The sequence below is a fragment of the Homarus americanus genome, unplaced genomic scaffold (assembly GCF_018991925.1).
Source record: "Homarus americanus isolate GMGI-L3 unplaced genomic scaffold, GMGI_Hamer_2.0 scaffold50865, whole genome shotgun sequence".
Classification (NCBI taxonomy): domain Eukaryota; kingdom Metazoa; phylum Arthropoda; class Malacostraca; order Decapoda; family Nephropidae; genus Homarus; species Homarus americanus.
Genome location: NW_024752907.1, coordinates 1 through 17,745, shown reverse-complemented (window position 1 = coordinate 17,745; position 17,745 = coordinate 1). Strand labels below are relative to the sequence as shown.

At 37.7% G+C, this 17,745-nt stretch overlaps 1 protein-coding gene across 1 annotated transcript; it reads right to left on the bottom strand.

The window, feature by feature from the left end:
* Window positions 1-375: 375 nt before the first annotated feature.
* LOC121855223 (hydroxysteroid dehydrogenase-like protein 2) lies at window positions 376-10,129 on the bottom strand. The gene is made up of 4 exons (XM_042350091.1): window positions 10,111-10,129; window positions 3,815-3,978; window positions 1,515-1,728; window positions 376-613 (listed from the first exon to the last, which is right to left on the bottom strand). The coding sequence occupies exons 1-4, from the start codon at window positions 10,125-10,127 to the stop codon at window positions 391-393; spliced, it is 618 nt and encodes a 205-aa protein (XP_042206025.1). The 5' UTR covers window positions 10,128-10,129; the 3' UTR covers window positions 376-390.
* Window positions 10,130-17,745: the final 7,616 nt, after the last annotated feature.

Sequence of the window (17,745 nt, the reverse complement as noted above, 5' to 3'; positions counted from 1 at the left end):
AAATGTGCTTAAACCAATTCATTTATAATTTTTACAATCACTCTTATCATCTTTCCCTGTGAACAGGGGACTATACTCATTATTATCGTGCCCACTGTACAATCATCACCCATTTTCTTGCTTTTCACCCCCCCCTTTTCAACATTCCTACAGTGACGCCATCCCGGCCTGGTGTCTTACTCCTATTAAAGCTTGCTTGGTAGTCAGTTTCACCTCTTCAACACTTACCCTATTTTCTTTTAGTCTTTAAACTCTTCAATTCTCTCCAAAACACATAGGCTAACTCTGCCCCCTTTTCAGCCATTACATTTAGGACTTGTAAAAAATATTCACTCCATTCCTGCATTACTTTGAAGCTTAAACATCAATGACCAGAAGAGCATCAAATAACTATAAGAAAATCTTACCAGTACGTGGCCATAGTGCATTACATGCAATGCCATTATCTCTGAATTCTTCAGCCATGCCTAGCACACACATAGACATTCCATACTTGGCCATGGTGTAAGCAACATGGTTCTGGAACCAGCGTGGCCTCATGTTGAGAGGAGGAGATATATTCAAGATGTGTGGGTTTGGACTCTTTAACAAGTGTGGAATGCATGACTTGGATCTGCAAGAAGATACAAAGTTTAAATTACACAATAAACTACACACTTCTAATATTTAAAAGACATTTACAAACAATATCTAAGGAAAAGAACTGATATATGAGGCACTCCAGCCTAGACCATGAAGAGCAACAAACAGGTTGAGAAGTGTTTCTTATATGTTTATACTTATTTCAAAATTGCTAACCATTAAATGTGCTTCCAGTTTTTGTTTTGTTTTACATTTGTCACTTCTCTATTTCTCTATTTCTCACCTCGAGTGCCTCCTGTCGTATGAAAAGTCTGTGAAGAGGATTTATGATACTGAACCTTAAGTGGTAAGATGAGGAAGGAGGATCATGAAGGAAATGGATTGTGTCAATAACTGAAGCATCAATGTCTTGGATTACATCACTGGGGCAAGATAAGAACAAGAACAGAAAACTTGCTCTGTAGAGAAAATTGTTGTCAAAATGGATTGTATAGATAAGTGATGAACCTCCTGCTGACACATTTAACTAAAATTGTGGGTATATGAACTTACATACAAAATCCTGTGAAGGTTGGTGAACTTGTACAGAAGTTGGTAATTGTGAAACTTGTTTCATGAAATGTATTTTGTTATGCCATGAGGTTACAAACACATAAAAAGAAAAGAAGCTATAAGGTAACCTGTCACCCATTATTTATCACCCTGCAATACTAAGTCTGAATAAACAGACTAGAGACAAAATTGTAAGTCTTAAATAACCTCCATCACTGATAAAGTAACTGACATAGTAATGAATGGGTCTCAGAACTTCACGATTATTAAGTACTGTACCCTGTATTAACTTAAAAAGAAAAATAATAACCAATACATGATGTATACAGTATCTAGAATCTAGAGACTGTACAGTGATAACAAATGTATGCATCTCTTACACAAGGTAGGTTCCTCTGGTATTAATGTGATGCATGAGATCATATTTTTTCATGGAAGTCTCCTGGGTTCCTGTGAGGGAGATGGCGCTGGCATTGTTCACAACAACATCGATGCCACCAAACTGCTGTATGGCATTATCTATGGCCTGCTGCACAGATCCCTCATCCCGCACGTCCACTACACATGGGAGGGCTTGTCCTCCTGCCAATTCAACTGTAGTGGATAAATACTTGCATTTACACTGTCCATTTATTTGCTTTTTCATGTAAACAAAACTTTAGAGACATATGAGGGTAAAGTGAATACCCTGTACTGTATACAAAAGCAAAGTACATGTATTAAGAATTCCCATTGAAAGTAAACTCCTAAAGCAGCACCTGGGATCAGCTGTCTGAGAGAGCAACCTGTGTCACTTCTTGTGAGTGTGACCCCTAGACTAGAGATTCCTTCTAGTAGCCCTCTTAAGACTATCTTCCAATAAAACTGATGCATCAACTTACTGTATTACAATCAGGAATATAATGCATCCCCCTTCTCTTACCTTCCCATGTTTATTTCATGTGAAAACATATAAAACTACCTTCTGTCAATCACTCTACATGCCATAAGGCCACTGTTGCATGCTGGTATGACCTGATGAGGCTGGTAAGATGTCTTATAACAGTTTCAAAATAATCTCAGATCTGACAAAAAACACTGTACATGTACTGAACTAATATGATAACATAGTCTGAGAGAAAAAATTATTTCCTAAACAAGAACCAGCTCCAGTCAACACCTCTGTACTGGTTTCCATCCCAAAGAACATAAAGCATCACTGGCTTCTTCAGATAACTATTCATTACTGAAGATCCATTGTGTCAGACACTGATAAAACTTTTGGGGGGTTATGTACTTCTTCACTTTCACACACATGAACTTAAATGTCCAAATTTCAGTTTGCTCATAAGACTGGCTACTGTCACTGTGCACTAGGCTGCTGTCACTGTGCACTAGGCTACTGTCACTGTGCACTTGGATACTCTGTCACTGTGCACTAGGCTACTGTCACTGTGCACTTGACTACTCTGTCACTGAGCACTAGGCTACTGTCACTATGCACTTGGCTACTGTCTCTGTGCACTTGGCAACTCTGTTACTGTGCATTAAGCTACTGTCACTGTGCACTTGGCTTCTCTATTACTGTGCACTAGGCTACTGTCACTGTGCACTTGGCTACTGCCACTATGCACTTGGCTACTGTCTCTGCACTTGGCTACTGTTACGGTTCACTTGGTTACTCTGTCGTTGCGCACTTGACTCTGTCACTGTGCACTGTCTTACTTACATAAACTATGCAGAATAACAGGTACATATTGAATGCGAGTTCTGTTCTAATATCCTTTCCTCTTGATGCATCAAAAGTGTCAAAGTAGAACACACAAAAACATTTTTTTTACTTGCTAAAACAGAGGTACGTACATGTACTGTATTTGACATTCTATTACCAGTTATCTTATTGCATTATACAAATTCAATAACATAGCAGTAAAATACAATAACACAGTCAAACATCTTATCCTTCTCAGTGTTCATCCCATGGAGACTGTTTTGGAGGCCAGGAGCTGTTGATGGTGGGGAGCATAGCAAGAATCCGAGAGGATCAAAGAATGGACCGCTCTGTATGGTTGCAGTGTTTTAATACACACATGAACCTCTTAATATTCCCACAGTTTCAACATGATGTACCTAATCTTCAAAGCAACAGCTCGACCAGAAATCTGAATCAGGATTTATACCAGGTTCCGTGAACAGTGAGTTGATCAACAAAACCAAACATTGTCTGTCTCGGCAGTCTTTCATGCCATTAAAATTATCAAAACCCTATAGTAATGACAAGGTTTGCCAGGACCCTTAATAATTGGTAGGAAGTAAATAGAGGTGATAATTAATATTATAGTTATTATATACAGCTCCTCCCTGACTTACTACGGGGTTAGGGACCCAAGTCCAGGTCGTAAGTCAAAATGGTCGTTAGTCGAAAATGCTTAAATAATACCTCTGTACATAGAAAATCTAAAATGGGTGTCTCTTTTTCTTCTCAGCACCACAAAACTCTCACTTTTAAGCTTGCCAGTCATTTTAAAGCGAATTACAAACGAAAATTTTCTCTGTGTACTGACGTTGGGACTCGAAAATACGTAATTTGACAAAATTTTGGTACGACTGAGACAGGTCATCAGTGCGGGTGGTCATAAGTCGAGTAGGTCGTAATTCGGGGAGGAGCTGTACACACTAGCAGTGTTAATTTTGTACTTACTCTCCTTAGCAGCAGTGAAGATGGTTCCAGGAAGTTTTGGATGAGGATCTGCAGTTTTCGCAGCCACTACAATGTTGGCCCCATCTCGAGCAGCTTTGAGGGCAATGGCTTTACCAATACCTCTACTGGCTCCGGTGATAAACAACGTACGGCCTGCGAGTTTTCTGGAAGAAATATACTGTACAGTAGGGGGAAGGGAAAAAACACTTTTATTTGAGTTGCAGGCTGCACTTTTCAGGCATCGTTTGTATGGCTGTAACAAACACCTGTGCAAAATTTCATCCCATTTCATGCATACTTACCCTGCCGCATCGCGAACGACTTTTTGTCAACTTTTAGTGTATACCATAAATTAGGTGTCATTTAATGTTTTCCAGGATAATGATAAATTTTACATGGGTGACATCGATTTAATTCACATGTACAGGTACACCGTATAGAAAATCATTACAAGTTCATATTGAAATTCTTTTTTGTGCGGAACCTTGGCATCATTTTCCTAGACAATAATCTTTGCCTAATATATCCATCTCTCGATTCGTATCCCGTCACTTCAGTGCAAGCTTCAGTCATCACTTTTATGCCTCTCTCGACCGCCTGAGTGCTGTTTGGCCACTTGGGCACCACTAATGGTGTCTCAAGAATGTCATTAACCTGTAGATTTGACAGAGAAGCAATGTAAGGAGGCTCAGTCTTGAGTTCATTCCTCCAGTTAATCATGGAATGATAGTTTTTTGCTTGCCACTTTAGTTTCGGAGTCACCACCTTTCTCATGTTGACTACAGGAGGCACATCCTCATTCCCATCTCCATCTTTACCCTCCTCATCAGTATAGTTTAACAAATTCTCGTCAACAGCAGCATCAGAATCTTCCTCCTCCTCTTCAGATCTGCCAGTGCATTCTTCCTTTTGCTGATTCTCCTCTCTAATTTTTCTTATCATTGAGACAGCTTTTTCTCTAACAGTCATGTCCTCATCTGCACACATACCAAGAAGAAGTTGATCTGTGTGGGCGAAGTATGCATTTCTCTGGACAGCCTTCTTCACTATCGTCTCCTCCTCACTATTCAGGTGTTTCATATATAGCAGGGACTGGAATACGTTCCTTGAGCCGTGTGTTACATAAGGGTGTATCTTGATGTAAAACCACATTGGAGCACTGAACTTTATTATTGTAATGACAATTCTTTTCAACTCATGGCTGGGTCTTGATGTTGCTACATACAGCCTGAGGATTCTACTCCATAAGGTGTTCCACCTTGACACACAGGGAGGACCTGGCTCAATAGCAGCCAAGTCATCTTCAACAACACCTGTGATAACTCCTTTACAAATCCTATACAGGTATTTCTGATCCCAGGACAGATCTTTCTCCACTTCATCATTAAACACAGGGAAATCAGGGAAACTGACTGGCTGGAAGGCGACAACTGGAAGCTCAGACAAAGACTCCTTGATCTGCTTTCCAATGGGACCACGCCAATGCTCAGGACCACTTGGTTTACCATCATAGTGATAAAAAACTGCGCGGAAAGGCAGCTCATTTCCGTGAAGCTGACATATGAAATAATGGAGCGGGTGACCAAGTAACATTTCAAGATGATGAATGACTCCATTTTCTGATCCTACATTTACATTGGTTCCATCACAACCAACACACACAATGGGCTGCTGGGTTAGATTTTTCTCCACCAGAAACTCGTGAATAGTTTTGGCAATCTGCTTTCCGTGTCCAGTCTTGGGAGTCACATGTGTGAGATATTCATTGCCAGGCTCAACCATGATGACATAATGATCTTTCACCATCATCCTCGAACTCCATTTCTCGGTCTTCTCATTCTTTATCATCACACGAGTGGCGGTCTTCTTACCATCAAAATAGAGTGACGTCAAATAATCTAAACTAGCCATCTCAATTTCTTGCCTCTTAAATCGGTATTTTTGTCTCGCATCCCGCAGCTTATGTGGTCCAATAACCTGACTCTTGTCATCCTTTGTGATAATGCCATAGTCAGTTAAGGTGGCAGTAGCAGTGGCAGCTCCAGCATAATTACTAATCAAGTATCGGTCACAAGCGGCAGCCAGTGTAGGGAGTCTTGTCCGGTTCTGTGAACTGGTGTCTGTCACACAACATTGAGAAATGAAATGAGAAAAGGCTGATAATCAATATAGACAGAGCACCATACTCATCTGCAACAAGACAACTTAAATGAAATAAGACATATGAAAAAAAAGTTGATAAACACTGAACAGAACATTGCACCGCCACAGCGGCTGTTTGGCTAGTACTGTAGGTAAATTTAAAAATTTCAGTAGAAAATGCGGCAGACTAAACCTCGACATATCAGCTTCAAATTTGGCATGGAGTCTTAGATATGTATAAGGAACAATGCCTGAAGAGTGCAGCTTTGAGCAAAATTTCACTGCCCCCTACTGTACAGTACAATGACCAATATGTAAACATACTGTATACTGTAATTATAGTAGATAAACTCCACCGTATTTATACAGTATGAACTAAAATAAATAAGTTCCTCCTTATACTCATGAGCAATACAAAAGTGACCTCTCATGTTAATCAGTGAGCAGAAAATCAAGTTATCAAATGAAAACCATCATTTACAAAGACAGGGAGACAGACAAAAAAGTGGATAGATTGAATTCTGTTATATTTCTTCCAATTATATTTGATGAGGGACATAAAGCTGGGCACACTACTGTATTAATGAATTATGGAAGCAGATGTTTCATTCCAGGTCACCACTAAATGACAGAATCATCAATTCATCATTATCATCACCATTTTACAGACATTTTCCACACTTGCATGAGTTGCATGCAGTGCTGGATTTAGACTGCATCATGTCTGCCTGACCAGCATGTATCTGAGTATTGCTTTACTACACTCAGGCCCAGTGGAGCCACTTTGTCAGTCAAAATTTTCCATCTGTTTGTGAATACAGAAAAGAAAGTGTAGACCTTATTTACAAAGGAGAAGAGATTAATAGCTTCAATACAACAGGAACCTGCTACCTCTCCAACCAGCATGAGTGAATGTGCAGCACATGGTACACAATCAGCATACTTGCATTATCTTTTGATCAATGCCGGTAAACCCTGGTACTTTCCACTCATGTTGGCTGCATTAGCATATGACTGACCAAGACAATATCCGATGTTAATGCCTCGAGAGGCAAAAAATTCAAGAATAAGTTCAGCCATGCTTTCTCCTGTATGTGAGTGAAGAGGGGATATACTTTATGAATCTCTCAACAGGTCCCTTACTATTTATATACCTAACAACGAGGGTCAGCTTATCTATATAGGTGACATCAGGTGCAGACTCCACTGAAAAAGAAAAATATCTGGCATCTTTAATCTCTTGCATCATCTACAAGAGCACCATGTCACCAATAATATCTATAAAGTCTTCATACATGGTTCTTTACAAATACGAAGGTCTGCCAGTGTGTTTTCAAATGTTCTTCAAGAAATGGGGTCATACTAAGCCAGCAGTTCAATCAGCCCAAAGAAGTTTCTATCATTTCCTGAGCCAAAATGCTCATTTGTTCTTCTCAGAGCAAGACCACACACAGCCAAGAATTTTAAAAGGCCAATTACATGTTTTAGGACTTTTTGCCAATACTGACACTCTTCATCAAACTGTTGGAGCAAGTTGTAATCTAAGACACTGAAATTAAGTAAGACATTCAGCATTCGTTTACATTTCAATATTTGTATAACTGGTATTTTTCATAACGATACAGATATCAAAATACCCTGTATAAGGTTGAGGTTAGAGGGGTCACAGGGGTCACTACAGTATATCTTTTGTACACAAAATTATGGTGAAATATTAAATTTTTATAATACATACGTGAAATTTTTTGGAAGGGCCCCTTGTATCTTTGGGGCCTGGGGCCATGGCCCCAATGGCCCCTTTGTAAATCTAATACTGGTTGCATGTGATTATTCGATGGCATGGTGTCCAAGTTTCCAAGTGACAAATTTGAAGCAATCTTTATGGCTGTATAGTGTATATCCTTCCTATAGCAAACCCACTTTTACTGTGTAGGAACTGAACATTATATGTAGGACTTCAAAGTGCCCTCTTAACTGGCAAAACAGGGTTGCCACTCTGAGGTAATCAAAGACTACCTGACTACCTACAGAAAATGATAGTTTCAGCAGTGAAATTACTTTTATTCCCAAATAAACTAAAATTCAGTTGTTTTGACAAACCCCCAGCCTTTTTTCTTTCTTTTTTTAATAGCCAAACAGCTCAGAATTCCTCCCTCTTCCCCTGGGTTCAAGACTAATCAATAACTTGCAACTGAGGAAAAAACAAGGAGTTTGAATAAAAGTTAACTTGGATTCAAAATAACAGACTCTGGCCTCAACATACCGAGAGCAGATTGGATAGTCATGGATCAAGCTTCTCAGTGTACTCCCCCAGTGTTCCCCTTATTGGATATTGATAGGGTAGAGTGATAGGAAGGCTGACATTTATATCTAGTGATCAGCAGATTAACCCTAGGAGACACTGAAGGAGGACAACCCCAGGGACTAACTTTAAGTTATGTGGTAGAACCCCCAAACTAAAACTGTATTCTACAACCATTAATTGATGGCTACTTCGTGACACATTCCTATTCACTTAATCTCTAAGGAGATCAGAATCGTACTGTTTTATTAAATCTCATGTACAAAATGATACGACTGTGAGAGTACTTTGGAGTCAAGACTAGATAAGGTGTATCATGACAGCCTTAAAGAACAAAAATCATTGATCAACTTAATTTATCCAAGCCAATTACATTTTGAGGCTGATGGGAGTGATGGAAAGGGAAGGATGATTGGTTAAAGGGTGATTTGGTTTAAAATAACAACCCTAGCCAAATAATTGGGATTTTAATAATAATATAACTGGTCTTTTGTTTCTGAAAGGTACCATTTCTCGTAAAGAATTCACTAGCGCACAAAATAAGGCATCCCTGGATTACAGGAGGGCTCCGTTCCCGATTTTTTTTTCATAAAGCGAAACCATTTTTCCCATATACATTACTGTACTTCCATTATAAAAGTGGAGATGCGTCCCTAAGGAAACTTTTTTTAGGCCCAAAAATGTGATACCTGTACAAGCACATACAGTATATGTATGAAATTAAGACAGTTTTAACCACATACAAAAAATCATTCATGATGTACAGTAGGTCCTTAAAATTTGCAGGGGTCAGGTTCTCAAAATGGCTGCGAATAGCCAAATCCGCGAATAACATTTGCTGTAATCCGCAAATAATCGAGGTCTGCGAATTGTCAGGGCATTCTGTACCATGATGATAAATGAACAAAACACTTGAATTTTAATTACCAGAAATGATGAGTGCTGCTGGAGGTAGTCAGGTGAGGTTGTGGGATCAGAGTTACCTCCTTAAACCATCAAGTTTAATGTCCAATGCAATTCCTTTATGGAGTTTTTTATCACCAATGCTTTCACTTCAACTTGATGGTCCTTTTCCACTCGTCTTGAACAAGGGTACACAGTAACATACTGTAGATGCATAACTGAACACAATTTGGGCAAAGTATTCAAAATGAGTATTAACAGTGTTGTTGTGGCTGCTACCAGCTGGAGAGGCAGTAGAGCTAAGCCAGACTCCACATGAAATAAATTGCATAATTTCGGTGAAATTATTTGTTCTATATCACGACTTTTTCTTTTGGAAATCTTAATAAATTAACCAAAATTCCAGAAGGGCAAATAAAGTCCTAAGCACAGATGCAAAACTGAATACCTGTACAAGCTAAGGAAAGAATTTTAACTGAGCAGCTCATTGTTGCAGTGAATGCTAGCAAACAAGGTGAGCGACCTTCTAATCACCTTGTGGCCACCACAGATGCATTCACACATAATATTTTATATTCCAGGTATTTTTGTAAAAATTTTGATTATAAGATGCAATTTTTTCTTCAAAATTCCAAGAGGGCAATTTTTTTCCATAACCCGAAATTAAGGTGTAAATTTGAAAATTCCGTAATGGCAAAAATCTGTTACTATGAAAATATCATACTGTGTTACTCAAGTAAAATTTTCTCAAAGAACCATTTTTGGTAAAAATAAAGTTTTCCTCAGGTCATTTTTTTTATCATGTGTCTAATAATTTGCAATTAACCAAATACAATAACATATCAGCTTTTCGATGACTAGTAACTGTTTACTGAATGATTACCCTTTTCATTACCTCACTGTACTAGTCACCCGGATACCAGTGATAAGTTATTCATTATAAGCTTACCCTGTGTTAGCTGCCATGGCTTCTGGGAAAAGAATAACATTATCCACAAAACAGATTGACCCAAGGTAAAGACTTATCTTGAGATAAAGTTATCAGTCATTAGCAGCTCATATATAATCACCTTACTCCTATCTTTAAAAACGTTCCTCGTGCTTTCATAACAGTGTAAGGGATGTGATTGGGAAACATCTACCCGGGAAGTTTTTTCTGTATTTAACTTAATTTCTCACATTGTTACTCATTTCGTGAGCGCCTAATAGTTAAAATACACAGTACCCAAAACCAAACATGTATTGCAACAATAGTTTTCATGCATATTGTTAAAAATTCCTTTACACATTTACTTGTTACTAAACTTGAATTTGTTTAATATTTTTAATTGTGCACCATTATTGAGAGAAGAGAAACTAAAAGGTACCTCAGCTTTTTTTGGCACTGTATTTTGTGAGAATTCAAAATTTAATACAGTAAACCCCCGCTTTACACGGTTTCACTTTACGCATTTCCACGTTTACGCGGTACCCTGCCGAAACCGGAATGCTCACTTTCCGCGGTGTGTGTACCCTTTTACACGGAGAGCGGCGCGAGCAGGGTGCGCACAAGGTCGCCCAGTCATCAAAACATTACCGAGTTCTTCACCCGCCACCCACCACAGCCGGCCCAAGTCAGTGATAATGATAGTGAGGATATGGACTTATATGGACTTCAAGGGGTTTGACAAAGAGGCCCTGCAAGCCTCTATGGTGGATAGTGATACAATTGATACAAGTGATACAGGTGAGGGCCAATAATCTGCCCTCTGCCTCGGAACCAACCCCCCATCCCCGTGTGCCCAGCCATCTTTTCTACTACTTTAAGTGTTAAAAAACCTAATATTATTGATATTTCTCTTAATTATTAATTGTGTGTGCATACCATCATAAAATTAAGAAGTTATTTTTCTACAACGTAGGTATTGTGTCTGAAAAAGTGGAGTTTGGGGGTCGGCCCGGTCTCTATTTCAATTAATCCCATATGTTGTTGTTCACTTTACGCGTTTCTCACTTTACGCGGGCCGCCGTGGGTTCAATTGACCGCGTAAAGTGAGGGTTCACTGTACTTACCAAAGGGATTTACCTCTAATGCACCAGCAACTGGGGTTTCAATAGCATATGTAGTACAGTACTAAAATAAGAAAAATAAGCTGTTCCATGATATATATATATACAAATAAAATATTAAGTTTTCTTTCCCATGTAATAGTCACTCATTTGGTCTGCTTAGTCTTAGTTTTAATTGCATCAGGGAGAGTAAATACTTCTGTTTTGTTGCTGGAAGGCCTCTCTGCTCTTCCTTGATTTTTGAGCCATTTCCTCACACTCTGTATTCTTTGATTCTAACTGCGTCTTTTGCAGGCAGTAAGTAGAAGGCAGCTTCCAAACAGGGAGGTACTACTGCCTGGGAAGATATTAGAAGCATAATGTATTGTCTAATGGTAGACCCTGCTGCCATATGGCATCAGGAAAATTGTGACCAAGTCCCAGGTTGCTGATCTTACTTTCTGCCTCATTTACACACAATTGCAGGGTCTCAATTGTTCCCTTACCTTGACAACACAACATACATAGGTCATTTCCCACTCTTTTTTTTATGGCTCTTACTATTATTATTATTTATTGATTTTTTATTAGTACACAATTATTAATATTTTCTTTATTATAATTGTTATTTATTTTTATTAATTTTATTATCATTATTATTATTATTATTATAATAATATTATATTCCCCCCAGCCTTAATGTGGTTCATTATAAAATGACCTGTGACCAGGTGGGGTAATGCCCATTAAAAAAAAAAAAAATCAGAGGGTTCAAGGTGGAAGATGAAGTGTAACCATGAGTGTATTGATATACAGTACCAGCACAAAAGATTAGATTAGATTACTGTACTGTACTATAATAACTTTACACTCACAAAGAAACTCACAAACAGGAGTGTACAGTATAGTCTGCATTTACAAGGTCAATTGAGCCCGTGGAGAAACGCGTAAACGAAATAACAGAACATATGGGATTAACTGAAATAGAGACTGGGCTGACCCCCAAACTCCACTTTTTCCGACACAATACGTACGTTGTAGTAAAAATAACATCTTAATTTTATGATGGCATACACACACAATTAATATTTAAGAGAAATATCAATATTATGTTTTTTAACACTTACATTAGTAGAAAAGATGGGTCGGCACACGTGGATGGCGGCTGGTTCCGAGGCAGAGGGCAGATTAGTTGCCCTCCGGTGAATCACTTTCACTACTCGCAAAGGTTTGCAGGGCCTCCCAGACAAACCTCTCAAAGTCCATATCCTCACTATCACTATCACTGACTTGGGCTGGCTGTGGTTGTGGTGGGTTGCGGGCAAAGAAGTCCTTAATACTACATTGACGACTAGCACTGATGTTGTCGAGATAGATCTGGATTTACAGCTCCATAACTTTCGTCAGATGGTTATTAGACACTTCATACCGATGCTTGTCTGGGTCGTTGTCAAGGATGAGCTTAATTTTCTCCCCCAACTCGATGATTTCCTTCACACAATCATGACTTGGTCCAAGTAATTCAAGGTTTTTCTCGGGTGGTGGGAGTCCACCGGAAGCCATTCTTAGGGGAATAGCAGGCACAAGAGAGAACTGTATACGCGGACTGAGAACAATGAGACTGTCCCGGCTAGGTCAGCGACTTCTACCCTCTGGTGGCAGGGCACGTCATGTTACATTAGACCAATCACAGCTAGCGGCGGAGGGAATGCGTGGGTGGTAAGGATGTGTGGCCCAGCCACAGTCCGATACATCATATGACGTCAGCGATAACGTAAGAGCGGCCTAATGCGCACCCCTCACCGCGCCGCTTCCCGCGTATGGTCAAGAATGGACCGCGTGAGTAAAAAATGGGCCGGCGAGTCTGGACCTCACCCCATAAATGACCAAATTTACCGCGTAATTAAAACATTTCATTCTGGCAAGGCACCGCGAAAATGACCAAACGCGTAAACAAAAACCGCATAAATCCAGACTATACTATGTAATGTTTCATATGAGACTCAAAATTCAGAAAGACAAAAAATGTCCTTCAAGAAGAAAAAAATGTAAAAAAGTAAACTAAATGCTATCTGGTGAATGTGAACACTGCCAGATGGTACAGTAAGAAGCATCAATATAACTCCTCATGTGTTATCGCCACTGGCTTCAACTACAGTGCTGGCGTTGCTTTACCCGAACAAACATTCAATCTATCAGCCTGCGAACATGTACGCCCCCCCCCCACGCGACCTGCAAAAACAAGATGCCCTGATTCTGCTGAGTGTATGATTTAAAGTGTAGCGTGGCCGCCTGGCCTCCATGAGGCAGATCGCCTTCTCAAGTGATGCTGTGAGGACCATGTAGCCACCAGCCCTCTGTGGTAAACACCGACTCCCAATCCTGGCCAAATTTTGTGCTGGAACAATTTACACAGTACTATTGTCCCTTGGAACACCATACTGGTTCGCATTGACCCACACTTGTAAGTACAGCCAAAGTAATGACATACCCCTCAGTACTGAAATATTGTGGACTAATTATGCCTACTCGTTTCTTCTTTGTCTGGAGAAATACGACAATGCGGAATGAAGTGTAACTAAGTTTAATAGAGTTATGAACTTTGTATCATGTCACTATGCTTAATAATCAATTGTAATTAAGATGAAATCATCTGAGACTAACTAATTATGTATCTGATAGATCACCATGTAATACTAATGAACGCCTTGTTCTCTGCAGGTTTTGACCACATCAATAAATATTGAATGCGTCAAAAGGTGAGTTTCAATCATTTCCTTCGATTTGCCCGTCGCCTGAACGTCCTTAACCAAGCCTTTACATCGTATAATGCAAAACACTATCTATGATAAACTGAACACAGCCAAAAAAATTAAAAACAATTACTGTGAAGATCTTTGGAGAGAGAAGGAAATTAATTAAAGTCAACGATGAAGTGAGGAAAACAAAGATACAGGTTGTACCTCTCTAGTCCGGCAACCTCGAGACCTGACCGGTGCCAGACCATGGAAATTGCCAGACCATGGAAATTCACCCTTTTCCTGGATAGATAGTGACTTGTGTTTATGCTTGGAAGCACTAGCACCACTTTCTCTGCATTATAGTCTCTTTGAAGGCATATTGAAGGGTTAAATGTCGTATTGTAGCTTCTCAAATTTCGCGAGTTTTTAATTCTTAACGTATTTTATTGGAACACACAAAAAAATAAATAAATAAAAATTTTGACGGCGGAAACTTGAATTTCGACGGGTTTGAACAGCCCACCAACATGCAAACGACGTGCATAATCGTGTAAACAGCGTCATTTCTCTTATGTACAAAAGATTCATTATTGTTTATTACTGAATGTCATTTTTATTGAATTAATGTTTATGTGTGCAAAATGAGCAATACAATTCATTAATAATACGTAGAATATTAAAACACACGAGGAAATGACACAGCATTGTTTTCGTTGATTACAAAACCAGTGACTGACTGATTCTACATATAAAACTGAAGAAAATAAGACCTTGGCTGTAGCTGTAGTAAAATTAATATGGTTGTTTTAAGTAATCTTATTTAATGTTAATAAATGGAACAATAGAAGTAGCTAACGATAATGGTAAAGAAAAAGAGAGATCGCATATGTAAGTGCGCATGCACACACGTGAAAACATATCGTCATTACTTTACATAAGAATATGAAAGCAACACTTATTTACTGTTCATATATATTTTAATTAATGTTTCTGAATTTGCTTTTATTGAATTAATGTACGTGTGTGCAAAATTAACAATACAATTTATTAATAATACGTGGAATATTAGAGGAGACGAGACCGCTGCCGGCATTGTTTATGTTAAAGCTTACGAAACCAGTGACTGATTGGTTCTATATATAAAACTGAAGAAAATAAGACCCTGATTTTAGCTGTAGTAAAATTAATGTAAAAAAAATTAATATGGTTGTTTGAAGTACCTGTAATGTTATTTAATGTTAATAAATGGAACAATATAAGTAGCTAACCATTAATGGCAAAAAAAAAGTGAGATTGCGCGTATGTAAGTGCGCACATGTGAAAACATATCGACATTACTCTACATAAGAATATGAAAGCAACACATATTTACTGCTCATATATATTGAAGGGTTAAATGTTGTACTCTGGATATATATATATATATATATATATATATATATATATATATATATATATATATATATATATATATATATATATATATATATATATATATATATATATATATATATATATATATATATATATAAAATTCTTACCTCTTAAATATTGTGGTTTAGTGTGTCAAGAGTGGTGATGTAAACATCGTAAGCCACTCACAAAGTCCTACCACTAATTATTTTATACTGAAACTTACGTTTGGCAAGCTGGATTCAAATTAAGATTACCGGTTTATTAAAATAATAAAAATGTATTATAAACCTGTCTAACATACCGTAAAAGAACAATATACCCCTGTAATAAACACAGCTATCATCACACACCCCTCCCCACGCCCCCCCATTTGCCAGTGAGGAGACAAGAAAGGGGAAGTGACCGCGAGATTGGGCTATTTTTAGCCGTGGAGGTGGTCAGTAATGCATATCGGTATATTTACTGATAAAAATACTTCTCCTATAAATAATTAATTTTAAATTTATTTTTTTAGAAGGAATATTCAGTAAATGACTGCATTAATTCTTGAAACTACCGACAGTTAAATACAGACGCTTAAGTGACGTCACTAGTGTTTACACTACACCAGCTGGTAACATTTGATGCCATTACTTGAAGTGAATTGGCCTTATTTTAAGTAACTAACCATAAATAAATACAAAAAGTAAAAAAAAAAGATCAAAAGTGAGAAATAATATACTGTATGTATGTTGTGTTGTCAAAGTAAGAGGAACAATTGTGTGGCACGTAATATTTTTTTCAAATTTCCAATCCTAATGAAACACTACTGAGAACATTCTTTGTCGCAAAACAGTTTATAAAAATTAAAGAAAAATAATTACAGTGTGTTTATTATATTACAGTATATTATAAATAAATAAAATAAAACAAATAATTCGGTAAATCTATTTAAAGTAATGGAAAATAAGCAAACATAAAGATGCATCAAGACCCTTCCGTTTGGCTCAGGGTGAGATGGAGGTGAGATAAAGAAGCTGCTTATTATGTTCATCAGAAGTGACCAGTACCCTAATGCAATTTACAAATAATTCATTGAACATTCATTTTTAAAATATAGTATAGTATATATATATATATATATATATATATATATATATATATATATATATATATATATATATATATATATATATATATATATATATATATATATATATATATATATATATATATATATATATGTGTGTGTGTGTGTAATAAATGTCTGTAGTAAGTACATACTGGTAACCTTTTTCACTCAAATCCTAATGAAACACCACAATTAGAATACGGTGGTTGCTGTTGAATCACATGTTGTATAAATAGTCGGAACACAGCCACACCACCGAGACGAGGGAACACTCCCACCACGCTTCAGTGACGTCACTAGTGTTTACACTCCACCAGCGGGTATAATTTGATGACATTACTTGAAGTGAATTGGCCTTATTTTAAAAAATCAAGGATGGTTGGTAAAGGACTACTGAGTCAGTGGGTAAGTGTCACATTTGGGGTACTGGTCTTATACAGCAAATAGAGCTCAAAAGCTACTTTTTAAATGGAAATTTGGGGGGGGGCGTCTTATGCACCCCGCCGCCTTATAGGCCGTGATATACGGGTACCTCCAAAAGTCAACTGAACTATGACACAATGTTTTTTTTTTCACATACAGCACAAAAAACTTCTCCAGTAGTGTAAAAGTATAACTATTCTAAACACAATAACCCAAATACTGCATACAGTTTAGTTGTCCAATGGAAAAAAGCTTCAACATTTTTATTGTGATGATTTTTGCTCCTATATTGTTTTGGACCAACAATTCTCATCAGTGTTCAAAGAGGTAATGTACTGTAATACCCCTGTACTGTATTTTTAAGGTTTTCAATTTTAACCCTTTAGGTGCGTAATTAAATTTCGCGCCGGTTCCTGAAAAGTGTCAATTATCCTGCCAAAAATGAATTTCATATAATCACATTTTCTATATGTTTTTCCTAGAGAACTTTTAGTATATTTTCCAAATCTGGAACAAAAATTCACATATGTGTGCAAATTTTAGAGAAAAAATGACATTTATACCCAAAAAATGCAGGAAATTGGTATAAATCAATGTCTGGTATATGGCAAATAAATTTAATCAATTTGGTTACTAAACAGCAAATTTAGATATGTATTACATATTCAGATAATATCAAACAAAATAGTACAAAAATAAGCTATATTGCATTCAGGAAATACTCCTATACCTCAATACATAATATGTCCGCATGGCGTCTCATTTGGGGAAGTTTTTTCAAGGCCGTGGGATATCCCCGCTTGTCGCATTTAATTAATATAATATTTTGGGCGGGTTTACCCGCATGTCGCATCCAAAGGGTTAA

Excerpts from the sequence above, each read along its gene's own strand:
- LOC121855223 (XM_042350091.1), bottom strand. Across the intron at positions 1,729-3,814 it reads CTTCACTGCTGCTAAGGAGA|TTGAATTGGCAGGAGGACAA; the intron begins GTAAGTACAAAA and ends TATCCACTACAG. Across the intron at positions 614-1,514 it reads ACCAGAGGAACCTACCTTGT|ATCCAAGTCATGCATTCCAC; the intron begins GTAAGAGATGCA and ends ATCTTCTTGCAG.